An 18,911-nucleotide genomic window follows, 5' to 3' on the forward strand; every position below is an offset into this window, starting at 1 on the left:
TAGTGAAAGTCAGAAATATCGAAGCGGAGAAAGCAGCCTGGTATATTCTGTGTCAGTTGTTGATGGCTGTTGGCGTGGGGGGTTTGCTTTATTGGACCTATGATCACTTTCAAATCAATCAATTACATTTTTAGAGTAGAAAACACGTAACCAGTACACAGGATGTACTGTGTGAAGTCAATGTTCTTGAAGGTTCTTAAAGGAACCTTTATCATCCACAATGCGTATGTGAAATACTGGTAGTCCTGCATAAAACATGTAATATTAGCGATGCTGAAGAAAATGCTAACGCTACTTACCATTCAGAGAATTAACCTCTTTTCTTGAGAAACTGTCCAGTCTCTACTTCCGGATCGGTTTCGGACTCCAACCAATGTTTTGTTGTTAAAAGGGGACATTTTGGTAATGGTAATGGTAATGGTAATGGTTTTATTTCATTTGAACATGCATCAGATTCCAATTGAGTGCATCCCATAATCAGTTCCCAGTTCCACATGTCCAAAAGGAGTAGGAAGAAGCAAAGCTTATTAAATCCTACCCCTCCATCTGGTACTTTTCACTAACTTTTTACAATCACTAACTGTTACATTACATATTATAAATTAATATAAATAATTTTGTTTTTATTATTTATTTATTATTTATAGGTGATAGGTGCAGATTCTGGATGATCTAGGAAGTTTCTTTGCTGGTTATTGTGTGTAGCTGCTCTGTAGGAGTCCACAAGTCAATAAAAAGGGCCAGAAAATGAGCATAATAGATCCCCTTTAAGGTTACTTTACCTCCATTGAAGATGTGACCGTTCCTAAAGATGCAAAAGGACAGTGAAGACAGCATATGGACATCATCTTCCTGTTTTGTCATCGTGTTTCTCAATATTTATCAAAACGTTGTAGTTCAATGTCATTTTTTAAAATACAAAAGTAGTAATTTGCAGTCTGATTTGAATACGGAAACGAAACTTACTGATGTGGGACAAATCCATCCCCTTCTGTCCTGGCTCCTCAGTACAACTTTCCCCACACGTTTGTGAATGAAAGGGATGTGTTGGTGGGTGACTGTCTCCCACCCTTCCACCTGAGTCACACCTGGTCCTTTTACTGTGGCCAAATATTGGCCCACACCGTCGCCACCTGGCTACCGTTGTGCTCCGCGGGGATGCATTGTGTACTTTCGAGTGCGTATGTGTTTTTGTTTGTGTATATCTCCCGTGAAGGACAGATGGAGTAACCTAATACAAATCTCATTTCCATCCCGCTGGTGCTCACGGTCTACTGGTGATGCTATCTGGGTCTTACCAGCATCCCGTCTGCATGGTTCCTGGAATCAGCCCAACCCACGCGGCTTTGCCATCAAGCCGTGGACTCTAGCATCCATCCCAGGAGAGCAGCTTGTCAGGTGGTCAGCTCTCAGATTACCGGGTTGTTCAGGGGCAGCGAAGACAAGTGTGTCTGGTTAAACGGCATATTGTTTACAGTCAATAACCGGGACTACTTTTGTTATGTAATGTCTCCTTTTGGTCAACATTATCTTCACCTTTTTGGTTCAAACTCTCAATTCTACGACTGCCGGGGTGTGGAACTTTAGAGGTTCCACTGCATCCAAGCGTCCAATCCGGGTCTTCTCATGACGTCACACTGTGATGGCATGTCTACAAAGTTTCCGCAGGTACTGTTTTGTCACCAGGACCAGATGTTTACAACCTCTACATCTGTCTCAGTGGCGGCTAGAGGTGACACCAGCACCGCCAAATGGATTAGTCTCATTGCTGTGGTAATTTATTGATGTTTTCCTCACACGGGGATAATGGGAGTACGACCAACTGATTGATGAGCGTGTCTGCCTTTGCAGACAACAACGCAGTCGGCGGTCGGTCAGTCCGGTCCGCTGTGAGCCCCGCAGCTGATATATGACGAGCAGACTGACGGCTTCATGAACATTGAATATGTCCAATGACAGGGATGTTATATGAAAAACCTGTTTCGTGTCACTTGGAGCTTTTGGATGTCAAAATGAACAAATGTCTCCGTAATAGATCATCAGAAATGTGCGCTACTCAATCATGACAAGCTGGGAAAGAAGATCTGCGCCCTGATATGATAATAGTCTGAAATATAACACTGGGTGACAGTCGGTGCCCTCTCCAGGACATCGAGGGACTTGATATGTGGATTGTAATGCACTAAAGAACGGATACGCTCCAATCAGGACTCTAGGATACATCCTACTGTCTAGCCTGTGTCCTTCCCGCCCCATCGTGTCCTCTGTGTTCCGGTAAACTTGCCTCTGATTGAGCCTCTGTCAAAAATACTGAGTAAAATACTGAATATTGTGAAATTGTAAAGCAGCGATATTTCAATGTTACTTCAGAAGAGTTCTGTCTTCTCAGCGTCCGCCAGCCTGCCTCCATTCGTGACACTGACAAAGTAAATGTACTCCTAATTGGAACCGTGTTCCTGTTCCATCCATCTGCCGGCTCCTGCTCCGGCTAATGTGTGTTCTTTACCCGCCGACGGTTGCATCCAGAATGTCACAGGTCTCTGACATCCAGACCCGCTCCCTCCATTAGAGGACACCTGATCCTTTCACAGATGAAAGAAAGACAGCAGCACACGCAGGAAATGGGCTGGCGGTGCTTCCTGCCGTGACCCCATGATGCTTCCAGCCATTGAATCGCATTCATCAGCAGGCCTCTAGTCTTTCTCTTAACCTTTACCAAGCGCTTCTCCTCTTGGAGTGGAGCGAGAGATACTGATGAAGTAGAAGCGGACACATTTGAGGTGGATGAGAGCCTTTCAGCCGAGTGGAAGGTGTTACACGGGTGGAGCTGAAGCCCACAAAAGCCTCTTGCCAAACGCTCCAAAACCTCTTAATCAATCTGTTTTGTTGAACATGAAAGGGATTACGCCGTGCACGCCTCACTTTTTCTCCCGAGGTATTATTATATTATCACGCGGGATGAAAGCCTATTGAATTTCTCCATTACCTAACCGCTCAATAAAAAGCAATTAATGCTCATATCACATCATATCTTACAGCATCAGTCCAGCAAAGCCTGTTGTAATTTGCCCAAATCATACTCATAGAGTCCGTTTGAGGAAAAACACATGAAAGACTGAGTCGTTCTGTGCGGCAGCGACCAAATACTTCTTAGGTTACTTCTGACAAAATACTAAATAGATTCAAGACGGGGCCCAGCTTGATAGAATCCAAGGGCGGTAAGGAGCTAACTGATCATACAAGGCAGTAAAACTCATAAAACCACCTCAGTCCTGGGGGAGTATGCTAACCTTTATTGGTCAAGGGAATTGAACTCAGGGTCACGTCCTCAATTTTACCACTTGCCCACGGCTTCCTGTGACCCCATTGATATGAGTCTTCTTTTTGTAATAATGCAGCCACCCCGATCAATTAGAAGAAGGTTATTTATTAGAATTATTATTTTAAAATGTTTTAATTGTATTTTTTTTATTTTTAAATTTTAAATTTTTTTGATTTAAATGTATTTTTTTTAAACATTTTTTTTATTTTTTAAGAGTTTCATTTTATCACAGATTAAACATACTTTTCTGACATTCATGCAGGCAGTGTCCAGGCAGGTCCAGAAATCATGAAGAGAATTTACAATGACACAAACTCCTTGTTTTGCGTCATTCATTCTTTCACCTCAAAAACCCAAAATGGAGCCAAAGAAAGTTGCATTTTGATAAAGAAGATGAAAACTATAGAATTAACTGAAGGTAATAGTATCCATTGATCCCTTTCATTAACTCATTCAACACCAAAGACGACAAACCCCAGCCGTATTAAATTAACGCACGAGGCAAAAGAGGTGATGATGTAACTACACACTAAAAGAGGTCACTGTTCATCAGTTGAGTCAGTTTTAAGCCATAAAAATGGCCACAAGGTGGCAGAAGTGCACTACAAAAGTGGACATGTATGCATGTATTATACGTGTACTGTCTCATATCATGTCCTTACTGGCTGAAATTGTACACAGTAGACATATTTTGTACTTGACATATATCATTTCACTGTGTACATTTCTCATAGTGCTGGTTAGAAGCCCATTTGATGGGGAATAAAGAGCAAAAGATAGAAGTGCCCTACTCAATATCCCCCATACGGAGGTTTTCCTTGTTCAGACTGTTATCATTCCGTGTTGGGATGGAGTGCACTCGCGAGGCTATAAAGCATTACTTGCCTCCTGTCTTGGGTAAAGCCTCATTGCACCGACTGTCAGGTCCCCTGCTCAGTTCAGTGATAATACTCTAATAATAATCCACAATGTTATTGTGGGCTCATACTTTGGCTGCTGGCTGCAGTAATAGAACCCGCACCTCCTGTGCCACCTCGGTAAGATAAGATGGGGACTTCTTCAGCCTGAAAATCCTGCTGATTGTTTTCTATTCTCACTTTAGCTTGAAATCGCTCCTTACTTTCCAACCTGCACGCACCCTCGTGGTCACTCTTTTTGCTTTCGGAGCAAGAGCGCAGAGTGCGCTTCACCTGCGCCAAGAATCAACCAGGTCGGAGCTGGCGATCTTTCAGCGCACATTTTGCATGCTGATTAGTCTCAAAATTTTCACGGCGCCCAGTTGACCAAATGACCAAATTGGCTGCGCATCGTGGTGCGCTGGACCAAATGACCACTGTGCGGGATGCGCCACAAAATTAGAGCCCTAAGTCTGACACAATGCACACCTTCGTTGTTTGTTCTTAAACCTTATTGGATGTTAACAAGGCAGATTCAAAGGGTAAATATGTATATAATAACAAGGGTAAAATATAATAAAAGGGTAAATACGTATATAATAACAAGGGTAAAATATAATAAAAGGGTAAATACGTGTATAATAACAAGGGTATAATATAATAAAAGGGTAAATACGTATATAATAACAAGGGTAAAATATAATAAAAGGGTAAATACGTATATAATAACAAGGGTAAAATATAATAAAAGGGTAAATACGTATATAATAACAAGGGTAAAATATAATAAAAGGGTAAATACGTATATAATAAGGGTAAAATATAATAAAAGGGTAAATACGTATATAATAACAAGGGTAAAATATAATGAAAGGGTAAATACGTATATAATAACAAGGGTAAAATATAATAAAAGGGTAAATACGTATATAATAACAAGGGTAAAATATAATAAAAGGGTAAATACGTATATAATAACAAGGGTAAAATATAATAAAAGGGTAAATACGTATATAATAACAAGGGTAAAATATAATAAAAGGGTAAATACGTATATAATAACAAGGGTAAAATATAATAAAAGGGTAAATACGTATATAATAACAAGGGTAAAATATAATAAAAGGGTAAATACATATATAATAACAAGGGTAAAATATAATAAAAGGGTAAATACATATATAATAACAAGGGTAAAATATAATAAAAGGGTAAATACGTATAAAATAACAATCACACCAGGTGAATACTTTGAAAGGGGTCATTTTAGCATTTTAGTGCAGAGTATTTCCCAAGGTACAGTATTGTACCCCGTACCTTGTACATGCCTTCTACAGGAACCCCAGTGTTTACTTCCTGTCTGTTGTTTTCTTGCAGAGGCGTTTGACTTGGTGCTGCGTCACGGCCGTAACTCCACGTTGGCCGTGCTGAAGTCCGAGTTCCCCGCTCTGGGAGGTGGCGCCCAAAGCTCGGTCGGGCAGCTCTTCCTGGACATGTCCCTCTACATCTTGGGCTCAGACTCGGCTGTGGACCACATGGTAGCAGTGCTCTATGGCCGCCTCTTTCACCTGACATACCGCCGCCTGCTTGGGGGTAGCGGGTCTGTATCGGAGGAGTGCGCTAAAGAAGCCTGGAAGGACTCGGGAGCTTTTGGGCCTTATCCCAAACTCATGATGACCCGTCTATCCCGCTCGCTCTTAGCAACTCGTGTCTTCCTTCAGGCGTTGAATCTGGGCATCGAAGTTGTCAATACCACGGACCACCTGCGACCCAGTCGGGACTGTGGGCGAGCCCTTATGAGGCTGTGGTACTGTCCGCACTGCCAGGGCTTGCTTGGGCCTCCGGCCTGCAAAGGGTTTTGTCAAGCTGTGATGCACGGCTGCCTGGGCGGAGCCGCCGAGGTTCAGCCTCATTGGAAGACCTACGTGGACGGCTTGGCCAAGTTGGCGGCGGCCATGAGCGGGGAGCAGGACATGGAGGCTGTTGTCCTCAGACTGCCGGCCATCATCAGACTATCTCTCAAACATGCTGTGAATGCACGCAACCGTCTCAGCGGCGTGGTGAGTACTACACACACACACGCACACACACATACACACACACACACACACACACACACACTCATTAACAGCCCAGAAAACACACTGACCATAGCAGCTTTGAGTTCAATGAAGCTGGAATTAATAACTTTGAATTTAACGACTGAGACGCTGCTTTTACTGTCTCAGTGATTGGGAGATAAAACAAGGAATTCAAGTACACACTCGATACCTGGAGTTTGGCACTCGAGTACTGTAATATCCGGACTATGATTAGATTAGATTAGATTAGATTAGATTAGATTAGATTAGATTAGATTAGATTAGATTAGATTAGATTAGATTCAACTTTATTGCTCATGTCACTGGTACAGGGCAACAATGCAGTTAGCATCCAACCAGAAGTGCAAATTTATAAATAGCTTATTAGTCAATAAATGAAGAAATAGAATAGAACTGTAAATGGACAGATATATGTACAAACTATAACAGGCTATGACTTTGATACAGTGTGGATATATACAGGGATATCAATCACTATAGTATGGCTATTGCAGATTATACAGATTATGAACATTATGAATAATATGAATGTGACAAGATATAATAACAGTAATATGTACAGTAGTGCAATTAAGTAGTGCAATGAAGTGACTTTGATACAGTGTGGATATATACAAGGATATAAATGACTATAGTATGGCTATTGCAGATTATACAGATTATAAACAGTATGAATGTGACAAGATACGTATAATAACAGTAATATGTACAGTAGTGCAATGAAGTAGCAGCTACACTATAAACCCTGCGGTACTAGTATATAACTTCATATAAATCTCAGGTTGTGTACAGGGAAAATCTGCGTTCTGATATTCTCAGATTCGGCCGCCTCTTTACCCCGACCACGCCTACTCTGTTACGATTGGTCAAGGGTTGAGACCCGCCACCCATCCCCACCTTTCACCACCGCTCAGTGCCGTTAGAGCAGAGGTGGGCAAACTTTTTGACTCGCGGGCCGCATTGACTTAACAAAATTGACGGGGGGGGGGGGCATACTATATATTCTACACGTAACAGTCTACCTGGAATTATTGTATCTGTAAAAATGTAGTGCAATCAGCTATATGTACTTGTACCATGGTGTACCAAGGTTGTACCATGATGCCAGGTTGTATGTTAAGTTTCAATGAAATACTTTGGGCCGTATTCAAACACTTGGCGGGCCGCATGTGGCCCCCGGGCCGTAGTTTGCCCACCTCTGTGTTAGAGTCATGCCCGCTTTGTACACAAAACAGATGTTCATGAAGTGACCATAATTGTGGTCTCGAGCTCCACAGAAAAAAAACCGTTTAGACACACAATTCTTACATTTGTCAAGTTCTACTTAACACCCAGCAAGTTACAAGAATTGGTCATCAAAAATTCAGCCTTTGCTCAGTTAACGAGTATTTATAGTTTCAATTCCCAACCACAGCAACATGAATATATGTATCTCATCTCGTGACATCACGGTGGCGTATTTTACAGTATTTTACAGTATGTTATGACTGCTCTGGTTAAAGGAATCTTTTCCCAGTCATAAAGACGCTGAACAGGAAAGTGTCTGACAAGATTATTTTAACAAGCGTTTTCTTTCATTGCAGCGGTAAAAGTTGCCCCGCCAGCGCTGACCCGTTATGTGTGGTCTCCACCGCAATAAAAGCGTCAGGTTTGTTCAAGGCCCACGAGTGAAGTCAGGGAGAAGCGCTCATGAAATATGAAGGCATAATTCCGCCACAGTTACATCGGCGGATGTGTGTTTGCGCTTGTACAGCCGGTGAACTTTTCACTCTCACACCCCGAATCCCCACAGTGACCGGGTTTCCACTCAGAAGCCATCATTTATTAACTTGCAGGTTGACCTCGCTTACTCCGCTTCCACGAATCACTGAGCCTCTCAGTGCAAGATCCTTATTTAAAATTAAATAGCATCGCCGTTGCCGTCACCGCAGATTTACACTTGACGCCGTGTTTACGCCGTGGACTGGTTCCACTGTATAGGATTAGAGCCGCCATGTCAGTGTTTTGCTCAGCTTTGTGACAAGGTCGTGTGTGTGTGTGTGTGTCTGGGTGGGTTAGTGTTGCTATGTAATATTGCTGTGCACCCCCCCCCCCCTCGTGCTCAGAGTTGTCACTGAGGAAAATAATTGTTTCTGTTACTCGTGCTAATTTTGACTACCCAAAATGGCCCTGGAAAAAAATGATAAAGTTTGATGTCTTCACCCCAATAAACATTTGGCTCAAATAAATGGGGATTACAACATACTTACTAGCTATTTAAGTAGGGTCATACTGCAGCCATCATCTCCAAATGGGACTATTATTACAGTACGGGAGTCAATGTGGAAAATCTGTGAGTAATTGCAGCTAGACTCTCGTCCAATTTCAGATCACCATTTTCAATAAAATGATTGGTAATGGTAATGGTTTAATTTCATTTGAACATGCATCAGATTCCAATTGAGTGCATCCCATAATCAGTTCCCAGTTCCATATGTCCAAAAGGAGTAGGAAGAAGCACAGCTTATTTAATTCTACCCCTCCATCTGGTACTTTTACAATCAGTAACTGTTACATTTGTTCACTTCCTGCTTTCCTAATATAGTTTAAGTTTTTTTTTGTAATTTTATTTTTGTCAGGTACACATAATGGGTACCATAGTGCGTGTCAATATAGCTATATATCTATATAGCTATATCTAGCTATATAGATATATATAGCACATCATGACTGGTTCAAGACTCTTCATCCTTGTATTTAGCAAACATCAACTGCTTGTATTGTTTCTTGAATTGGCTCATCATTGTGCATTGTTTGATTTCCTTACTCAATCCATTCCATAGTTTGATTCCACATACTGACATGCTATGGCTATCTCTGTAGGCGGCATTATGAATTATCCTTACTGACCTTTTTTGCAGTGCATTTAGCGAGTGAAGATTGCTTTTATAGTTATGAACCCATATTTCCACACAATAAGTAAGATATGGTAGAACCAGAGAGCAATTAGATTCAACTGGAGAACCTTCTCTCAAGACCCCTGAACTCTTTTGGCCATGTCTCAGTCAAAAGCAGTCGTCTCCATGGCTCCATCCAGACACTAAAACCCATTCGAAGCCACGGAAGCATGGTCGCTCACCTCTAACCAAGGTCATTCGGAGACCCACACACGGTGTCGTGATGATGGATGTCCTGGCAAAGGTTACCACGACCACCAGGATATACAGTACTACGGTTCACTGCTGCATAAATGACCAGAGGCGTGGCATGGTGACCAACGGCTTTGCCAACGTCTCCATTCATAACCCGTACGTTGCCCACACGGAACTCCTGTGGATAGGAAATCCTTCCACCTCTGTCTAGACTTGCAAGCCCCTGCCAGACACTTATATGTCTGATGTAGTAGTCCAGTAGTGTTGAACACATACTTCCTGGCTTGGCTTCTTCAGCAAATATATATCTGTTGCTTACTTTTACTTGAAGTTAATAAAGCAGGAGTTTCTAAAGTTTTCAAAGTTTGGCACAGTGAGCCTTCCCTCAGGATCCTATTTGGGTTTCTGCTCAATCTTGGCTGTGAAAAATGTATTAATTTTGTCCTTAACAAAGGACAAAAAAAATGAAACAAGAAGTTTTGCTTTTTTTTTTTCTTAAGTTGCAGCCTCCCCTGAAGTCCTCTGGTGCCTCCAAAGGGAGACTCTGAAACTTTGAAAACCACTACGCTAAAATAAATACGACTTTCTAACTTAAGGGGAAAAAGACAAAGTAAAAATAACCTAGTAACCCTCCCATCTTAGCTCAACTAAAAACTCCAAAATGTGTGTATCCTAAGGACCGAGTGGGGAGTAAGTCACAGTTGATGCACTACACTGCTGATGGGGATATCATACAATTTCATGTGCCCTGAAAAATTATGAAAAATAGCCGGTAACATGACGGATGGCTTTTGAATTGAATGGAAAATGTTCTCAAAATAATGACTATAATATCCTTCACCCGCAGTCATTTTGGGGGAAATTATCGTCCAGCAAAACGTGTTATCTTGTCATCTTGAAATGCAAAAAGAACCATCTTTAAGTACACTTTTTCAAATGGATCCTCACTTTATAGCCTGTAGCCGTGGTTTCATGTGATTTCAAGTAGTCCGGCCACTTAACCCCCCCCCCAGGGATGCTCTTAGAGCGGTTACCCACAGTGATAGACATATTGACAGAGCACACTGGAAGAGATGCATCTCCTCTCTCAACACTTTAAACACGGACTCTGCTGACATGGTGACCACTCCGAAGTCTGCCAGCCTTCTCCCCGCCATTTTAATGTTCGTTTCATCCTTTGGGCACGACTCCAGCATGACTCAAAGCGAAAGGAGAGGGCGGCCAAGAGCCCCGCAGCTCCAATCTATCCCTCTGTCAACTTCCCACCCTTTCTCCCGGAGTTTGATGTCATCCGCCTCGATCTGAACATCTCACTTCCAACGTTCCACTCTTTTATTCCTCTTTTTCTCCTACTCATATGCTCTGCTGTGAGAGAAGATGCATGATTTATGAAGCTCTATTTTTACCAGTTACTCAGGAGAAAGAGAGGAGAGAAGGAGCGACAAAGACGGGGACAGAATAGAAGAATGGTGAGGGAGGTGGCTGAACCCAGGAGGACCAAGGACAGAAGAGCGCAGAGGAGACATTCATCACCCAGCCGCCCCTCGGCTGAAATGAAGACAGGAAATCGGCGGTGACAGGAAGATGATGGATCTGGCCGGGACTGTTGGAGATGGTGTGTTGTGTTGTTTTACACTTGGAGCAGCAGCCACATCGGGATAATGTCATCTTTCTGCGTCAGTGACATTCTTCTGTCTGTGATGAGCTTTTCTATCCAGACACATCCAATCTTCTCCAGATTCTTCTACCACTGAGAAACGGCTTGGTTTGCTGCGTTTTTACCATTTATTGGTGTTCAAACATAAAGGCCACTGTGGACATCAGAACATTTTTCAGGAGAAAAAACCCCTGTGTCCTCTTAACCTTCTCATCCCAAAGCATCTTTGCCACTTTTTTTATGACTCAAGTCAAGTCGGTTCAATGTGTGTAAAAACGCCATTTCAGTTTATTTTGAACAACAAGCGTAAAGCACTGATGTTTTGTGGAGTGGCCCATAAACGGGTTGCAAAGCTCAATTACACATGACTTCCACAGAAACAGAGGCACACTCATAAATGTTTTTTATGCGCATAATCGCCTCATAATTTCATCCTTATTGGGATGTGATCAACATTTTTTAATAATTTAGCCATTTCATCTGCCGTAGTGCGGTGTCTGTAAAATGGAAGTGACGCTTTTAGCAACACTGAATAGTTCCAAAATGACAAATCTGTGGGTGAAAACGGCAATTAATTTTTCTTCCAGGGACGCTCGTAACCTTGCCATGGAGCTGGGAACCGCTCAGCTGTGAACTGGATCATCGACTCATCTATTTTTTGAGTCTTTAGAAGTTAATTTCAGTGCAGATTAATTATCTTTCAACCTTTTCTGGCTTGTTATGTGAGGCCAAAGTTTCCAAGCGTGTTCTGATGTAAAGTTCTTTACGCCACGTTCTTCCTTGCTGCCGTCAGACTGACGGCTAAATCCTAATAAAGATAATGAGGCTAATAATGTAGCACATGGGCAACATTTGCCTCAGGGTATTTTAGTTTGCCGGTTATTTGCTACTGTTGATTTTACTTGTACTGTGTGTTATTTATTTATGTGACATCGTTTCCTTTCTCTTTGCATTCATTGACTTGTGTGCTTTGCAGAAGCTCACACTGTTTAAGTGTACAAGTGGCAAATACATGGTCTGCTTTTCAGAAGTAATCCATTTGGAGTTGAACTGAACTTTGGCAAGAAGTTAATTTAGCTTAAACGCGCCTCTCTGCATGTTTCGGTGTCTTTAAAAGCCAAAGAAATAGCAAAACAGAGTTACTTTTTTGGTTCCGGTAGAGCAGCTACACACAATAACCCGCACTGAAAGTTTTCTAGATCTTCCAGAATCTGCACCTATTGCAGCTGTATTTCCGTGGATTTCCAAAAAGGTATTTTAAATTTTTTTTTTATTTATTCCACCCACGCCCCCGCCTCCAGGCAGGCCCAGTCCTCAGCGGGGGGGGGGGGGGGGGGGGGGGGGGGGCTGCAGTGCATCTGGGCATGCCCATATAAGCAAATCTGGAAAAAGCAATAAAATAAACCCACAATTATAGTTGGCATAAGGAGGAACAAAAATCAAACATTTCAGAGTAAAGAAATTATGATTAAAAAATATTAACTTTTCTTTATATGATCAAGATAATTTGAATTAATCATTTTAATTTATAGATTAATGTGGGAGACTATACTTAATTTAAAAAAGCTAATTTTATTGTGCATTAATATATTTTACTTTGTGGAATTGACTCAAGGGAAATTGGCCCATTTAAAGATAATAAGTTTGCAAGCCTCCATTCAATTTTCCACATACTGTACTATATAAATATATTATATATTTACTATATAAATGACTCAAGTCCCATGCTTGCTGGAACAACCATCTCCTCCTGAGACTGCCTTCCACCAACTTCATCTTCATTCTGATTAAAAGTCCGAGTCTGAATAGAATTGGAGCCTTACCTCATGCTACCTTCTGCCAGACACCGAGGACCTAAGGTTTGCAAGTATGCCCTCACGCAGCCCATAAGATGTGTTTGTGTGTTTTATTACTGGTGGACAGGCCCCCGTCCCACCGTGTGAAGCAGGCTGCTCGGTGAAGATAAAACTGTGCAGGTATTTCTGAGCACTCACGCTGAGGCAGGCCTTATCAGCAGCCTACCCTGTTGGTTGTGTGAGTCCATCCCGATGTGATATTAATACCCCCCAACCCCCTTTTCTTAAGACTTCAGAAACAATCGGCATGGGTGGATGGAAGGGCGTATGTGCTGAATAGGCCCTCCCTGGTGCAGCCGAGTTCCCCCCCGCGGCTTCTGAAGGAAAGCGCCAACAAAACAGAGGAAGGTTCCAATCACATTAATCATGGCCTGCGGGAGCGCCGGCACCCGCTGCAGGCCCAGCACAGCGGGGACAATTACGTGACAAGAAGATCGTGGAGGAGGAAGCACCGGGTGTGCTATTTATGTTCCCAATTCCTATTGTTGGAGGGCCCTAATTTGGTTTCTGGGAACTTGACATCCGTTTATTTAAGGATGGTAAGTGCATAAATGTGTATCTTTAGTATGATTTATTCGGAATGTGGCTTACGGAGATCACTACCCTGGTGGGATTATTTAGGTTACGTATTCCAGGAAAGGTAGGGCAGGGGCGGTGCTAGATATGTATACATATACTACATTAGATGATGATATATACAGTAGATGATGCTGTATATGGCTGCATGGCGGTAGAGTGGTTAGTGCGCAGGCCATACAGCTAAGAGACCCGAGTTCGATTCCACCGTCAGGCATCTCTGTGTGGAGTTTGCATGCTCTCACCTTGGGTTTTCTCCGGGTACTCCGGTTTCCTCCCACAATTGGCCACTGCAAATTGTCCATAGGTATGAATGTGAGTGTGAATGGTTGTTTGTCTATATGTGCTGGCTGGCCACCAGTCCAGGGTGGACCCCGCCTCTTGCTTGAAGACAGCTGGGATAGGCTCCAGCACCTCCGTGACCCTTGTGAGGATAAGTGAATGAATGAAGCTGCAATATTAACATTACACAGATGAAAGTTATTATAGCTCCAAGGCAAGTTGGCATTATTTTTGACGTGTAGTGAAATTAAATTTGTTAGAATTTGCATAATGTAGGACCATTGATGCTAAACATTCAACTCATAAGAAGGCAAAAGAGATGAAATGCTGACCATTAGAACAACACGGAACAATGTGCTTTTTTATGTTAAAGAAATTTTGACGAAAAAAATCAATATATAAGTATTAGGAATGTCCGATATTGGCTGTTTTACTAACAACCGATATGCCGATATTGTCCAATTCTCAATTTACGATACTGATACCAGCCAATACCAATATATGTAACATGACATATGTCAGGTTTTCATGATCGGGAAAAAATCAGATACCGATATCAACCGATATCAGATTTTTATGCTGATATCATCCCTAATATGCATCCCTCATCTCAATGACAAACTGTCAACATGTAACAACTATGGGCTTGTGGTACATGCAAGTTGCACTTTTTACATTTATTATCACGTGTTTATGAATTATGAGGTGAATTCGCATCGACCAATGTGAATATTCTCTTCCTTTTCGGGAGACTAAGTGTGTGTTTGTACGTGTGTACAGTGTTTGTGTATGTCAGGTATTCTACATTTTGTTAGGTCCGAGGGGACCAAGGGGACCGCCACTGCATCAATATGTTTGTTTGTGTCTTCCTCATATTGTTCTCTGGTCGGGTATGTGTATGTGCACATGTAGGACATTTTTATTTCCATTTGTATCCACACGGGGGAGATCTGATTGTGCTCCTGTGACTTGGTGGCCGCCATATTGTTATAATATAGATGTCCGGTGCTTATCTGTCAGCTTCCGCTAGCAACACGCCGCTGTAGCACCGCCGTCTGTATTTTAAAGGGAGTGAGACACAATTAGCTGTTAACATTAGATGGCAAAATGAAGCCTGTGCCAGTTATCCCCAGGGGAAATTAAACCACCGCAAATCCTTAAACCAAGCTAAACATTAACAACAATTTGCATTTTTATAGCACCTGCAAGGAGAGCACCAAGTCCATTATCTCTGGGACGCAGAGAGGGACTCCTTATTTATTATGGTTACGTACATCCCATGTGAGAACACAATGGCGTTTATTTAGGGAGTGTAGCAAACCAGAGGATTTAGTTGATTTGCTCACATTTTGGAGTGTTGTGATGACAAATGGGGAAGAGGCCCGAACGGCTGGCGTTGAACACAATCACTTGTTTGTCATGCAAATCCTCACTTTCTTCCCGTCTAAAAATAAACAAACCCAAACAGATGACAATTTGCACAGGAGCTCAGCACATCGGCTGCCGACGGCTTCCTTTGGCGCTGGAAAAAAAAACATGTCGGAGGTGGAAACGCACGCTGACGCTCGCCCATTTCACCCTCTCTTCTGCAGGTGAGTGGAATGTGTGGACACTCTCCACAGCGCTCCGCCCGCTCCGTTGCATCGCCTTCGCTCCAGCATCCTCCTGCCTCCGCCGCCCGCAACACTCATCCCTCAACATCAGACCCCGATGAGACCCTCGGGGGCCTCCGCAGGTCGGTTTCTATTTTGCTTTATGTAAAATCACTTGAGTTTATTTCCTCCACATAAGTAATGGAATAGGGCGGCACGGTGGTCTAGGGGTTAGCGCGCAGACCTCACAGCTAGGAGACCAGGGTTCAATCCCACCCTCGGGCATCTCTGCGTGGGTTTTCTCCGGGTACTCCGGTTTCCTCCCACATTCCAAAAACATGCTAGGTTAATTGGCGACTTAGGTATGAATGTGAGTGTGAATGGTTGTTTGTCTATATGTGCCCTGTGATTGGCTGGCCACCAGTCCAGGGTGTACCCTGCCTCTCGCCCGAAGACAGCTGGGATAGGCTCCAGCACCCCCGCGACCCTCGTGAGGAAAAGCGGTCGAAAATGAATGAATGAATGAAGTAATAGAATAACTGGTCTGAATGAGCGATGTAACAACACCCAGCAGGCCCACTGGCCTCGGCAGCACAGCACCTAAATTAACGCCAATTAGGAGAAGAGACACTCCTAACTTCTCTCCCGCAGGGAAACATTCCATCCACTTACTTTCTGTTTCCGTTTACTTCATTAACATTTTCTCGTTTTACCTTTTTCAGGGAGTTTGTTTCCAGTCTGAAGAAATTCAGCCTCTTCTACAGCGGCCTGGGGGAGGCTCTGTGCAGCCGGGAACCTGCACCGTCAAACCACTCCCTCTGCTGGAACGGGCAGGAAATGACAGACAGGTATGGCAGGGGCGGGGTCTTACTCTGCGTCCGGACAAAAGGACCTTAGGGCGCCGTATTGGTCCTCTAAGAGAGTGTGACTTGTAGTTCTCTGCTAAAACACTAGGGGCAGTAAGCATCAACGTCCCTAGCTACTGCAGCTATTGAACTTTCTGTGTTGGAGTAGCGAAACAGTGGCGACTTAAGCCACATCCAGATTGTTGCTGGAGTTCAACCGGTTGCACTAAAATTGAACAGTGCAGCTGGAACTAGGGCTGCACGTTGGTCGAGTGGTTAGCGCGCAGACCTCACAGCTAGGAGACGCGTCTGGTGCCAATTCCTTGTTATTATTTCATTATGTCCGGTTTCTGTACATTCCTGCGTCTCACCAAACAACCAGTGTTGAATACTACATATCCCAGCGTCTTTGAATGCCTCTTATTATCTTATTGGTGTGTTACTTCATATAGCAATTTGTTGCTTGAAAATGAAGACAAAAATATGTAACATTTGCTGATATAGGGCTGCACGGTGAACGAGTGGTTAGTGCGCAGGCCACACAGCAAGGAGACCCAAGTTCAATTCCACCCTCGGCAATCTCTGTGTGGAGTTTGCATGTTTGCATGTTTTTCCGGGTACTCCGGTTTCCTCCCACATTCCAAAAACATGCTCGGTCACTCGGCCACTCCAAATTGTCCATAGGTATGAATGTGAGTGTGAATGGTTGTTTGTCTATATGTGCCCTGTGATTGGCTGGCCACCATTCCAGGGTGGACCCCGCCTCTCGCTTGAAAACAGCTGGGATAGGCTCCAGCACCCACTGTGACACTTGTGAGAATAAGCGGTAGAAAATGAATGAATGAACTGGAACTACAATTGTGGATTGTATCACTGACTTCTTTGAATGTTGTTGTGGGGTCTTTTGTGACCTCTCGGGTGAGTCGTCAATGTGCTCTTGGGGTCATTTTAGTCGGCGGCCACTCCTGGGAAGGTTCACCACTTTTCCATGTTTTTGCCATTTGTGGATAATGGCTCTCGCTGTGGTTTGCTGGGGTCCCAAAGCTTTAGAAATGGGTTTATAACCTTTTTCCAAACTGAAAAACTCAATTAATCTCAGTGATACGAGCTGAAAGACGTTGTTTTGGGGGCCATTGTCAGACTTGAGGTACATGATTAACAGCAAGCTTTGTTTTGTTTGCTCACAAACGAGTGTGAACACTAATGAGACTAAAGTAAGCAGCAAGTATCACGTTTAAAGTGAAGTGTAAACGCACCCATCGGATAAAATAGAAAGTATAATCAGACTTTGATTAATGGAGGATTTGAATACTCTGGTGTCCCTTTGTCGAGGTGAGCTGAAGGAGATGTTTGCTCTGAGCTGATGAGCTCCACATGAGCCACTGACCTCCTCCCCGGCTGGGTGAGAGGAAGTCTTCGCTCCATGGAGGTTATTAATATGAGGCATGTTGTCATCTTCTTCTCGCTCAGTTAATTGCAGCTTTCAGCATTTTCGCCTTCATCCAATACATCAGGATGCTCCACTGACCTTTGACCCCACATATAAATAACTCATTTTCCAGTTATCTCATATGCTTTTATAGATACACCTTCTTCTTTCCGGCCTTTTTGAATTATTTGTAGTGTTCACTCTTTCAACAGGCACGTTGGCTCCAGGTTGATATTTAACTGTGGTTCATGAAGGCAGCTCCAAGATAGAGACACAATTTGAGGACGTGACACGGTGCCGGTGAGGGGCAGGGCCGTCCTCAGGGGCCGATTACAAGTTGGGGCCGAACGTTGTGATAGGAGCGTGTTGGGAGGCTGCAGAGGAGCCGGAATGATGGAGAGATTACAATACCTCCGGCAAACCAGTCTCAGTGTCACCTCATAGGGCACGTGCCTGCAAAAGAACGTTTAGACTCCCGGATTTGTTCTGGATTTTCTTCCATGACCATCCCTGATAACATCTTTTTTTCCTGCATCGTTCATGCAGTTAAATTCCGAGGAGGGGATAAGCTCGGAATGTTTGCAAGACTTCAGGAGTAAATATGGTGCTTTTTGTCAGACGTGTTTACCATCTCAGGTTGGAGCTAAGATCAGAAGAGCAAGCTTTTTTTTTTTTTTTCAGTGCATCAAACAACGTCACGCTGATAACCAGTGTAGCAGATGTGGCGATGCGTCATACGTTTAATATACGGGCTGCGGAAAGCGAGATAGCAGTGCTTTAGTTCAGTCAAAGTCAAATACTAGGTGGTGCATTTAATCAGTCAACTATCAACACTATCAACACTGTCGCCATGTTATACTGACCAGCCAGGACAGAGATTTCCATTGTTATACCTCACAGTGTGTTCTCGTGCGCTCAGTTCCCACCTGGCGGCCATATGTGATGAAATATGTGATGAGAAGCAACAAGTCATGTAGTAACCACTGATGATGACGTCATGTTAAAAAGGCGTAGAGCAGTGCCTCTATTCCTCTTTTCCTTTGCTCCCATTTCCTCTGATCCTGTCCTAAATTGATCCCACTTCCCTTTCCATTATTCATGTGATAATTAGCAGCTGGAGATCATAGTTAATAAGAAGAATAAATAATTAGTGAAAATGTCATTTGGTCTGATTAATGGAAATGGCGACGTCATTTACGAGGTCATCTTTTCATGACTATGAT

General features: G+C 43.1%; 1 protein-coding gene across 2 annotated transcripts in view; it reads left to right on the plus strand.

Annotated features, from left to right (window-relative positions):
• The window catches only part of gpc3 (glypican 3), an 89,522-nt gene that overhangs the window by 36,519 nt on the left and 34,092 nt on the right, over positions 1-18,911 (plus strand). For both annotated transcript variants that reach the window (XR_009120899.1, XM_058063678.1), the window contains exons 3-5: positions 5,596-6,278; positions 15,415-15,557; positions 16,137-16,262. Coding sequence is in view for 1 of the 2 variants with exons in the window: in XM_058063678.1 (XP_057919661.1) it covers positions 5,596-6,278; positions 15,415-15,557; positions 16,137-16,262 (952 nt within the window). In the remaining variant the exon portion in view is untranslated. The remainder of the gene's footprint in view (positions 1-5,595; positions 6,279-15,414; positions 15,558-16,136; positions 16,263-18,911) is intronic.

The sequence above is a fragment of the Doryrhamphus excisus genome, chromosome 23 (genome assembly GCF_030265055.1).
Source record: "Doryrhamphus excisus isolate RoL2022-K1 chromosome 23, RoL_Dexc_1.0, whole genome shotgun sequence".
Lineage (NCBI taxonomy): Eukaryota > Metazoa > Chordata > Actinopteri > Syngnathiformes > Syngnathidae > Doryrhamphus > Doryrhamphus excisus.